General features: G+C 41.1%; 1 protein-coding gene across 1 annotated transcript; it reads left to right on the top strand.

The window, feature by feature from the left end:
- The first annotated feature begins 5,036 nt into the window (after window positions 1-5,036).
- Window positions 5,037-12,171, top strand: eif5a (eukaryotic translation initiation factor 5A). The gene is given in 6 exon segments (XM_049564936.1): window positions 5,037-5,114; window positions 5,116-5,194; window positions 7,610-7,797; window positions 9,284-9,388; window positions 10,822-10,953; window positions 11,384-12,171. Coding segments are annotated over 6 exon segments (633 nt in total). The 5' UTR covers window positions 5,037-5,051; the 3' UTR covers window positions 11,450-12,171.
- Window positions 12,172-12,746: the final 575 nt, after the last annotated feature.

The raw sequence follows: 12,746 nt of genomic DNA, 5'->3' as shown, positions 1-12,746 counted from the left end.
TTGAAACAAGACCCACTACTCAAACTTTGAATAGATCTGTGGTTTTTATCAGATCAATTTATTAAAGTTATTCAAAATGTTCTTTGAGAGACTTTACAGCAGAGTAAACGTCACAGGGGTTAGTTTTAATACTTAAAAACACAGCTTTGAGTTGGATTATCACTTTTAATATTACCATGTTACCTATTTCAATACAACAGGCTCTAGTTTCCCGGCGCAGCGCAGGGTGGTGAACCCCGCGCAGAGCTAGTTTCGAGCAGCGCAACCTGAGGCGCGCTCAGTTTGGTAGTTTGGCAGACCGAGGTGCGCTGAGATGGGTGTGGCAGCGCAGCAGGGGGAGGTGTCGACAGCTCCAGCTTGGCGCAGTGACAGTTTCGTGCCAAAAGGCTTCGCTGAAGGTGCACTAAAAGCTCGCCAGCTGAAACCAGGTCTAGTGTCAGCGCAGGCGGAGCGCAGCTGGTGTAAGCCGAAGTTTGGCTGACCGGCGGACAGTGTGCACACACGTCACCAAAACCTCACAGGCAGGTTTCCAGAATATCAGGCACATTAACAATGCAATAAATAGCCACAAAACCACTATTCAATGCAACTATCTGCAATCAGCACATAAATGTATCTCTATATCGACTGTCCCGTCACATCTGATGTCAGATCAAAGGGGACTAGCACCGTTTGGCACGTTCGGCACGTATAATGGAAACCCAACCTGATTTGATTAACACAGCTGCAAACTAATGAGTTCACATCCCTCTCAGCCAACCACAAACAGCCACAGCATCAGATAGGGAGTATATATTCAGCATCTGTCATCTTAGAAAAGTCAAAAGAAAAGAAACAGTGAGACTGCGAGAGAGAAAGAGAGAGCACGCGCGCATGAGAGAAGCGTAACATTGATTTACAATTGTGGTGACCTCCTCCCAGGCTACCTTTGCATCATCAGCCCGTGGAGGTCTGCTCGCAGTTCCGTATATTCGGACACTGCAAGCTTGGACCTCCCGGACCAAAACATCAGTTTCCTCCTGGGAGAAGTTTGGCCGTCTGACGCTGCTGCTCTCTTCTGCCATGGCGAATTGAGTAAACTCTCATTACGCCTTTGCGCAGCGCATTTAAGGGTGAGGTGAGTGTGCCAAACTTGCACAGTCCGCCTGGCCACACCCAGTTGGCGAAGCGCAGGTGCGCTGCGCCCCCGCCTCGCCCGGTCTGCGAAACTAGAGCCTAACCTATCATCAGTGGTGGAAAATAACTAAATGCATTTACTCAAGTAATGTACCTAAAGGATCAATGTGTGGGATTTAGGGGGATGTATTGGCAGGAATGGTATATAACATTCATAACAATGTTTTCATCAGTGGGTTATTAGCCTACCTAAAACTAAAGGCCCGGACATACTCGGGCGGAACGTATGCGGAACAGACTCCGCGAGGAACGTCCGCAGTTATTCGGGTTTCCATAGTCGAGCGCACTTCCGCGTTGTAGTTTCCTATAAAAATGTCCGTTAAAAATCCCCGCAATGTGAAAAATACATGCCGAGCAGTCACTGGTGCGCGGAGCGGAGTCCGCGCAGTCATAAAATCTGAGCTTTGTGCGCACAGGGCTTGCGGACATCCGCTTTGAGTCCGCGTGGACCTCCGCGGAGTCCGTTCCGCGTACATTCTGCCCAAGTATGTTCGGGCCTTGAATCATTGTGCTTCTGTTACCTCATGATGAGCAGTTATATCTACATAGGGAGCGGGTCCTCGTCCATCGGGTTATTGATGAGAGTTGTTGTACAGTAGCCCAAAGCCTGCAAAACAAACACTGGCTCTGCCACTAGGTGCCATAATTGGAACACTAGACCAGAGGCCAGCAACCTCTACAATCAAATGAGCCATTTTTTTTACCCCCCCCCCCCCCCAAAAAAAAGAAAAAAACCTGTGTGGAGCTGCAAAACATATTTGAATAATGAAGGTAATGCAGCCTAGTAAGTCTATATTAATAGTCTAAATGAGCATTCATTAATATGTTTTACCATGAGGTGACTAACGACCAGGCCACTATTTATGATTATTTGGAACTTTAACTTTGCAGACCTGGCAGTGAAGCAAACAGATCTGACCACGCACTACTAAACTCTCAATTTTATACTGAGACTTTTACTTTTTTGGATTTAGCATTCATAGCTACCCAGCTAGGAAGGCTCAAGATTAGCCATTGCCAGTTTTAGTTGTTCAAATATTAAAACAAATTTTCAATTCAGTATATAGGCTTCACATCTGTACAAATGGAGAATGTAAAAGTTTCTTAAGGCCTACAGCACTGATGAATAAAACTTATTATATTAAGAAAAGACAACAGGTATTCATTTCCATATAATTTTTATGTCAAAGCCATAGGGAAACAGTGGAGAGGGGCTAAAGAGCTGCATGCGGCACCAGAGCCACAGGTTGCCTACCCTGCACTAGACTTTTAGGTACCTGTATTTCTACATTTCACAGCTAAACACTGCATCAATAATAATAATTGTTCATTAGTGTTATAATGTATATAACACATTATATATATATATATATATATATATATATATATATATATATATATATATATATACATATATACATATAAGAACTCCATATACTTTATTAAATTATACTTTATTGAAATCAATACATTTTTTTTCACTCAGTTGTCATTAACACACAGGTCTGAAATACACACACATGCACAAACAGGACCTATGCATGCACAAAGTGGAGAGATGTCAGAATGAGGGGGCTGCCTTGGTCAGGCGCCCCAAGCAGTTGGGGGGTTCAGTGCCTTGCTCAAGGGCACCCCGGCAGTGCCCAGGAGGTGAACTGGCACCTCTCCAGCCACCAGTCCACGCATCGCATTTGGTCCGGACGGGGACTTGAACCGGCGACCATCCCGGTTCCCAACCCAAGTCCCTATGGACTGAGCTACTGATGAGTAATTAATTAGTTGATTGGCAGAAAACTAACTGGCAACTGTTTGGATTATGACTAAATCATCTAAGCCTTTTTATAAGCAAAGATTCCCCCAAAATTCCTGGTGCAGCTTTTCTTATTGCTGCAGTTTTCTCTGCTTTTTATCACTGTAAACTCGCTATCTTTGGGTTTTGATGGGACAAAACAAAACATTTGAAGATGTTGACAAGGACTCTAGGAAAAATTTAATGGCCATTTTCACTAGTTTTGATATTTTATAGATCAAATTATTGAACAAGGAAGAAAAAGCAATAAAATTATCAAAAAAAATAAATAAATAAATATTGCCCCTGTATATAGCCCAATAGCCCAACAATGGAAGGGACAAATCTGCTGCTTATTTTCAGTTGTGCAATGTAACTAACTATTTACTCAGGTACAGTACTTACATACATTTCAGAGAACTCGTACTTCACTTGGGAATGTCCGTTTAATGTTGCTTTATGCTTCTACTCCACTACATTTTCAGAGGGAAATGTTGCACTTTTTATTATACAGCTTCAGGGCTGCTCCTGACCAATTTGGCACCCTAGGCAAGATATCTGCTGGTGCCGGTTAGGGACCGTGGCGAAATTTATGCTGCCTGCCAGAGAGGCAGAAAGATGCCAGGCAGGCAGAAATATTATTTTATTATTATTTAAAGACATATGGCTATATGTACTGTTGTTGTTTTGTAGTGTATTCTTGTCTAATTTTTCGAATAGAATGGGGAAGAAAAAAAAAAGAAAGAAAACCTCACTCCCTGGCGCCCTCTGGCATGCTGGCCCCTGTAGCATTTTCCTCATCTGCCCTATGGGTGGCACGGCCCTGTACAGCTTTAGTTATTTTGTACATGCAGATTGTTAATACAAAATATAAATTCACTGATAAATTATGATATATTATTATGGGTTAAGCTACCCAGTAGATATATGAACTAGATGGAATTAATGCATCAGTAATCAATACTATAACCCAGTAACATAAAATACATTATTCTGAAATCAACCATCTTGCATAATGAGTATTTCTACTTTGGGTAGCTATTTTAAGTTGGCTACATTCTTTTACTTATTTTCACTACTACTACTAATAATAATAATAATAATAAGAAGAAGAAGAAGAAGAAGAAGAAGAAGAATATTAATAAAAACCTTTATTTGTATACCACAGAACTTTTGGTTGTAAGCAGTGGTGGATGAAGTGCCTGAAAGCCACACTTGAGTCAAAGTACAGATGTCTCATCAGAAAATGACTTTGGTAGAAGTTAAAGTTAACTATTAGAATATTACTTATGTAAAAGTCTGAAAGTATCGCTTATTTACTGTACTTAAGTATCAAAAGTGATTTTATGATATCAATTGTACATAAATATTGAAAGTAAAAGTAATTGCTGGTAATAATGAAGCAAGCGGTAAGAATTTATGAGGTTTATGAGGTTTATTTCTGCATAACATGTATACATGGAGTGTCAGAAATGTGGTCTTTTTCACAACTTAAAGGAATGAAATAACAAAATCCAGTATTTCTTTCCCTCCACTCCTTCATTCCCTTCCTCCCTTCCTTTCCTACTTTGTAGTAAGTAACAAAGATGCTTTGAGTAAATGTAGGGGACTAAACGTACACATCTATTCACAAAATGTAGTGGAGTAAATGTGAAAGTTTGCAGAAATGTAAAAACTCAAATAAAATACAGGTACTCCCCCTCTAAAATAACTTAAGTAGGCCTACTGTGATGAAGTTTAATTAATTCGTTACATTCAACCACTGCTTGTAAAAGAGTGTTTTAACATTCTGGTATTGCTCTGTTTACTTCGGATAAGTAAAAGATCCGAGTACTTCTTTCACCAGTGCTTACTTTCAGTACTTTAAGTACATTTCGCTTTGGTATAAAGACTTTTACTCCGGAAAATGATGCGACTACTTCTTCCGCTAAAGTATCGCTGATACAAAACAATTTATATTCAAACATTGTAACGGCGGTGGGAGAGGGTGCTCCGACTCTTTTTGGGCCCGTAGAAGGTGGCTCTTGCCTCCCGTGGAGCTCTGCAGATGCCCCATCTCTGAGAACCGCTGACCTGTCGGGTTGCCATGTTTGACTGCCTCAGACCTGGCATCCCTTTCTGCCAGGCTGCCACCGGAACACATAAACGCCCCCCCTCCCTTCTTCTTCTACGGATGCTGCAGTAAAGTTGGCCGCGCGTGCGCAATTTCGGTCCTCTTTTTCTTGGAAGGTAAGTGTGGCATGGCGCGTGTTTCTGCCTTGGGGGGGATAAACGGGACACTTAACGGTTTTTTAAGTGAACGGATGACGGATTCAGAGGTACGAAAGTGTCCGTGTAGCGGTCTGAGCACCTGTGGAAGTAGTTATTTAATTTCTCGGTGGATGTAGTCGGTGGCAGGGCAGGGTGTGGGAGTCCATGTTCCAGCTAACGTTACCAGATTCAATCAAAGGGACATGCGGCCTTCGGCAGCGCGGTCGGTGGAAGTCGCTTGTCATTCTCTGCGCTAATGTCTGCTTAATTTTTCGTAAGAATCCGCGGTGTATTTGTCATCCGACGTTTTAAATGTCGACCATAAAAACACAAGGCCCGCACACCAGCCGCTGTCGACCGAGCGTCAATCCCTGCTTTTATTTGGACGGAGCTGAATGGAGCGGCTAGCGTTAGCGTGTTAGCATCCCATTAGCTAATAGACGGATAACGGTACTCGCTGTTTATGAAGCGGCAGCGCACATTGGCTGCGTAATAAACATCACGACAGCAGAAGGTTATCTCAACAAGGCGTGTTAATTTTGACACGGACCGTTTAAACCGAAATATCTAAGATAATGTCAGCTAATGTTGGCGTGTGTGACGTTATTGTCAGTTGGCTTTGTACCGTTATCTGGCGCTGTTGTACTTGTAAACTCCAGGCCGGCTAACTTGCCTCCGCTAGCTTATGTGTTTATGTCAGATTACTTAAATTACTCCCTGTAGTCCCTCTAAAGAGTTAATGTTTATATTTATAAAGTATTGTCGGCTGTTGTGTGAGCTAGTCGGCTAATGTTAGTTTTGATGAGTTGTGAAGTTCACTTAATGTCTGCTAACATGATGAAAACTAGTGGTAGACCTGAAAGTGGCGCAGCCGCCCAGCCTCGTGTTGAGCCGGGCAGCCTGTCTGAGCTTCCACGTTTCGGTGCCGCTGTATGTGTATGTAGTTTAACTAAAATAACCGGAGTGGATTAAATGTGATCTGTGGAAAAGATTATGAGGATGCCACTTTTTCCCGAGATCTCGCGATATTGATTTACAGGGTGAACGCACAGTGGGGCCCTGCAGTGGTCCCGAGCAAAGCCAGGGACGGAGCCGTTAAACTGGTGTTTGACCCGCTAGAATTTGGTCAGATGTAAACAGTGAGAAGATACTTAAATTATAGTATCAAGAAATAACATTTATACTCATCAAAATTTACAGAATTCCTCAAACTGGGGTTTTCCCACAGTTTCTTGTCGTGTTTTAGGTGCTTTTCCCTGAAGGTTTTAAATGCAGAATTTTATAATCAGAGTTTTATTGCCAAATAGGTTTGTACATACATTAATTTATTTTGGTTCATAAAGATAAACACAGTGCAAAAGTCAAGAGAAGTTATAAAAATAGAACAATTTATGCTATAAAATATAAAGATATAAAACAAGTGTGTAAAAAAAAAAAAAAAAAGAAAAGAAAAACAAATTAAAGTTTGCAGTGTAGTAGTTGTGTGAGAAAAGGTGAAATAATGGCCAGAGAGTGTAGAAGTTGACAGCAATAAGTACAAGGTACAAAGAATATGCACTTATAGGAATTTCTCATGTGTTTCAGGTAGGATTAGATGACTGCCAAACTTGTAACGCTGTGCTTCAATGCACGTTCATTTGCTTATGTCAGCTGTTCAAGTAGACACCTTAAAACTATTGATCTTAAAACTAAAATGTAATGCGATCAAGATTGTTAATTTTTCTTGTCACCAATTTGCATGAAAAACAAAACTGTTAGCCTGTCACTCCTACCCTGTCTGTTGCTTCTAGCTCCACTTCCATTGGTTTTTCACAAATCAGCAAAGTACTAAAACAGCCGAGTATGACATGCTTTAGTGGACTCTTTAGTGGACATATGGCCTTAAAGTGTCAGACAAGAGCATATCAGCCAGCCAAACAGGAAGTGTCTGCCTTACTGACACTACCTTAATATAAAGCATAATGTAAACATTACTGCCACATTAGGGCTGCAACTAATAATTATTTTTATCATTGATTAATATTTCTTCTTTTTCTTTTTGTTGATAAAAATGTCAAACTAGAGAAACATGCCCTCTTCAAATGGTATCTTATCTGACCAATAGTCCAAAGCTGTTCATAGTTGTATGTATGACAATTAAATGGATCAAATTCTCACATTTTAAGAAGCATGAAACCAGCAAATGTTTGACCTGTAGCTTAAAAAATGATTAACACAACTATTTGATAATCAAAATAGTCGCCAATTGTCTATATCAGGGTTGGTCAGTACCACAATCAATCATTTCATTGATAAACTTGTATTTGTTAAGCATTTGTCTTGTCATCACTGCAACTAATTGTATATTTTCCGAGTTTAATAGTGAAGTCATTAATGTGTAAATATCTTTTGCAGCACCCCTGACCCATCGCACCATGGCAGATCCCGATCTTGACTTCACGACTGGCGAGTCTGGCGCCTCCGCCACTTACCCTATGCAGTGCTCTGCTCTGCGTAAGAACGGGTATGTGGTGCTGAAGGGACGTCCCTGCAAAATTGTGGAGATGTCCACCTCCAAGACCGGCAAGCATGGACATGCCAAGGTAAGCTCATCTTCAGAGCTTGGTTATGTGGCCCCTTAAAAATAAGAGCAGCTGTAAAGTGACATTGCAAAGTTTAAATGGAGTTTAGACATTAAAAAAAAACTGCAGTGTCAAAGATGAGCTTGGCAGAGACCCGAGGCTCAGTTTGGGCCTTGAGAATCTCAGGTTTCAGACCAGCCTGATCCAAGCTGCTTCAAGTGTTTTAGTATGCACTGCCTTTCTTATCTTTTTCTTTAAACAACAGGGTGCTCCCAGGTGTACTTTGCCCTCCTGGGACTTGGTCACAATAAATAGTAAAAACTGAGATTCAGTGTTGCCTTATTTGTGTGTGATTTTAAACCTTAGGAGATGTGCAGTACATTGGAAACACTAAACACTTGCTTCCTCAGCTGGGAGGGAAAACAATATCATTGAGTACACCATGTATCATGATCTCTCCAGGGACTTCAAATGGAGAATAGCCTTGTAGCTAATTCTGATGCATTTACAGCAACTTCTATTAATCTGCACCGTCCCTGTTATACAGTAAATGATTATGACCAGTCTAAATTGGGTCATTAAATAAAGGATGTCTTCAGGTCCTTAAAGTCTTAATGTATTAAGTTCAGTTTTTTAAATGTTAGACCTCAGAAGTCATTGCATAGTCTTTTTTTTTTTTTTTAATTTTTTTTTTTTTTTTTAAAATGAGGGCTTAATTGATACACATTTATCTGATTTTTTTTTTAATTTCTTTTTGTCAGATAACTTACTCTTCTGCATGTGTTTGAATCCTCAGTCCAAATTTATGTTAAAAGTCTTCAAACCTACCACTGAAACTAATAGTCTTTTTACTCGCCTGTTGGCAATATGTAGATTAACCTAACTCACTTTGATGACCATATTCTTACATAAAACCTACCTCTGCATGGGACCACATACTAATGTTTACATTTTTCTGCAACACTTGAATAAGGAAAAGATGATTTGCCCAAAATTCAGTCTTAAAGTTGGTTAAAAAAAGTATTAAAACAAGTGTCTTATGGGGCGTTGGTGGCTTAGTGGTAGAGTAGGCGCCCCACGTACAAGGCTGTTGCCGCAGTGGCACGGGTTCGAGTCCAGCCTGTGGCCCTTTGCTGCATGTAATCCCCACTTAACTGTCCTGTCAATTAAAGGCAAAAAATGCCCCCAAAAATATCTTAAAAAAAAAAACAAAAAACAAGTGTCTTATACCTGCAGATACCATCTTTTATAAGTTAATGTTGACACAAAACAAAAATCCCTCTCTCCATAATTTTAAATGATTAATGTCTTACTGAAATCCAGCTTCAACTGGATATCCATCTTTTTTGTGGTGGTTTTGCATCATATTGTTCTATATTTTCTTTTGATTTGTTGTGTTCTGCTGTCATATATTAATGTTTTGTCTTGTTATCTGCACACATTAACTCCTGACAGGTTTCTTAAATACTTGACATCACTGTGTAATGAACGTAATGTTCCTTTGTAGGTTAACCTGGTTGGTATCGACATCTTCACCAACAAGAAGCATGAAGATATGTGCCCCTCCACCCACAACATGGATGTTCCCTCCATTAAGAGGATAGACTACCAGGTACGTAGTCAGTCCAAACATCTCTGGAACTTTCTCATCACACAAGTGTCACTGCAGTTAACAAAAGAATGCATAACTCCAATTAGAAAGGACATGCGACCCTGTGTTCTGTACCAGCTTTTCTTGAGCAAGTTCAGAAGCTGCAGGCTGGAAATGTGCCATTTAATCTGATCACGGGTACATTTCTTGTCAACGTTACGAATGTTTAACATTAATTTTCAGTAAAGGCAAAAAAAATCTGAAATACTTTTAATATTGGCTTGAAGTACAATAATTCTACTTGTAATCAAGTTGTTTACTCACCAATGTTTATCATCTTTCAATATGAAGAAGAAATATGGTATGTCAACAGCATTTCTGACTGAAGTTGAGCTAAGCATAATTATATTGGGATATTTGAAATATACCAGGTTGAATCTTTTTTTTTTTTTTTCATTGACATTTTTGCAAAGAAGAGCAGTGTCATTCATGCTCTAGCATTAGGATTAAACTGATTTGAGGTTGAATGCTGGAGGACACCTGACTGAGCAGCAACCTCTGAGACTGAAAAATGAAGTCACCACAGAAGTGGCAAAAACCGCAGTTCCTCTATTGGCCACTTTAGGCTGGCTCCAAGAGCAAGTCAGTCTTCATAGACCCGCATGTTAAATGCCCAATTTAACAGCAGATATAACCATGTTGACAGCGTGATACAAAAAACAATTATGGTCTCTATAGCAGATTTCAACATTCATGACTACTGTACAGGGGGTGAATTTTTATATAATTCAACCAATTTACATTATATCAAGGCTTAAACTTGTGCATAATTAAGGGCATGGCCATTTTGAGTGACAGGAGGGTGCCTTCTGTTGACAAGTAGCAACCATGGTGACAGTGTTGGTTGGATAATGTAACCATGGCATAATCCCAGGTTCAGAGTAGAGGCGTAGCCATACCTATTGATATTTCAGTATTTTCAGGTCATGAAAGTCAACGGTTAAGTTTTGGTTGCTGAAAGCATTTGATTGTACTAAAAGATCTTCTAAGGAGTTGGATATTTAGTTTTTTGGTAAGTACATTTTTAATGGCTTTAAACCCATTTTTTGCTAGTGAGAAATAGCGCAAGCATGATCGAAGTTAACGGTCGCTGTAAATGCGCCTCGCTAACAAAGCTAGAGTTGCAGGTATCTCCACGCTCTCATCCAAATATGGCCGCTTCAGACTCCTAGAATCCAAGACTTGAAGCTTTCAAAACAGTTGGTGATGTCGCGGTGGCTACATCCGTTATTTTATACAGTCTGCGCACCTGGCGCTAAAGTCAGTAACCTGGCTGTGCTCCGTTGCAAATGAAATGATAATTGTATTTACCTTCTTTTTAGATTAGGATCAAAAGTGTTGTGGAGTTGCAGCTCATTTAATTGACAGTTTTCTAATGTGTCCTCACTTCCCAGTTGGTCAACATCAATGATGGCTACATGTCTTTGATGAGCGACAACGGTGACATCAGGGAGGACCTGCGTGTCCCTGAGAGTGAAGTGGGCAAGGAAATCGAGGCAAAGTTCGAAGCCGGTGATGAATTCATGGTACGTATTATATCTCTGGGCTTCTTAATTATGGATGTAAATCTGTTCTCACCTGATGAACCATTGCACATGTATATTAAAATGTTTTAGAGGGTCAGAAGATACTCAGTGGTGCGGTCCAATTCCTAGGCTGTAAGCATTTTGAATCATGTTTCATAGTCATGACGCCTGACGCCAACTTGTAAATGACGATATGGCAAATTCTCGACATTGTTTGCAGCATTAATAGCATCTTGAGATGAAGCAGAAATGTGTCTCCCATGTGTTTGTATCTTTGATATTGTTAATTTTCACACTCCACTGAACGCAGACAGGATTCAGTCCTGAAGTAGAGCAGGAAGTTGTCATGTGGGGAAAATGTGAGGAGTGTGAGCTGCATGTGTAACGTTTCAGATGATTGACTTGAACATGTTGTGTGCGCTCTCCGCAGGTCACCGTGATTTCTGCCATGGGGGAGGAATGTGCTGTCGCTACCAAGGTCTTGGCCAACAAATAGGGAGACGGACTTTGCTGCCCAGGCAACAAGCACCACCCACAACCAGTCTCTTGCATTCTCATTGGTTCTGTCACCAAAGCGTCGGCCTTCACAGACAACCTCAATCATTCTGTTGTGATTCCCATCATTGATCTTTTTTTTTTTCTCCCCCTTTCGTTTCTCTTTTCCATTGCTGTTGGGTAGTTCCACTGCAGCTCGCTGCGTGGTCCTCTGCCTGATCACTGAGGTTTTGTTTGGCAAACAATCTACTTTATATAAAACAACTTCAAAAATAATGATCAGTTGCTCATTCCTGCTTATTTTTGCCTTCAAAGTGTTGGTTTTGCCACTCACATTCCTGAATGTTTAAATAACAACGGGATTCAGCTTTTGTATGATTATTTTTTTATATTCTTGAATATAGCAGGTCTAAAGCCTTTTAGAGGGAGTGGGAGGGGAGGGGGGGCAGTTTTTGAGTTATTAAAGCAGTGGGAGGGAGGGGTAGCCCCTGTAGATGCTAAATTCTGGTTTAGGCCGTCCCTCTAGCAGCCATACCGCTTTCCAGCATGGCCTTTGCTCTGTTTCCTGAGTGGATTGGGCTCGACAAGGTCCGTTTTTCCTCCTAACTGCTGGGATTGGTGGTGGCTAGCACTTATGAGCACTTGAGGTCCACCCCAGCATGTCAAAGCTCTAAAACCAAGAAAAGAGAAGCGTTCTTTTTTTTTTTTTTCCCTCCCCCCTAAGAACAACAGAAACAAACTTCAGTGATTTACCCTCGTGATGCCAGTCTCTTGTCTGTGTAGAAGTTTGAGGGGCGTGAGGGTCCTGTGCGCTCACACCTCTCGTCCACCGGGGCAGTCGAGGGCTCGCCCAGCTGCCCCGGCCATCCCCCAATACAAAAGGAGTGTTATATTTTGTTTTGAGAGGCATGAGTGTGTAGCGGTGTGGGCCTCCGAAATGTGGGAGGCGGTTTGCAGTGAGGCGTGTGTTTCTTTTGAGGGACTCGATCGGGTTGGGGAGGGTGGTAGAGTTGCAAACTTTTTGTTCACTCGAGGCCTTTGTCACCTGACTGGAGATGGCAAAAATAAAACGATGAAACAAATGGACAAAAACTGCAAACTATGTCTGGTTTTCTGTCTCTAATGTATCCAGTATTTTAAAGGTTTAGCCAGGAGGTCAAAGTGATGGTGTAGCTCATTTAGCGACAAGGGCAGTGAGGGCGAAGTTGGCCCCAAATTCCAGGTATTTGCCCCATGAAACACATTCAAGGGAGCAAAGAAAATGTGCTTGTGTATGCAAACACCATTGAGGGCACAAA

Source organism: Epinephelus fuscoguttatus, linkage group LG21, assembly GCF_011397635.1.
Source record: "Epinephelus fuscoguttatus linkage group LG21, E.fuscoguttatus.final_Chr_v1".
Taxonomy (NCBI): Eukaryota; Metazoa; Chordata; class Actinopteri; order Perciformes; family Serranidae; genus Epinephelus; species Epinephelus fuscoguttatus.
The sequence above is the reverse complement of the archived record's forward strand: the minus strand, read 5'-3'. Positions and strand labels throughout refer to the sequence as shown.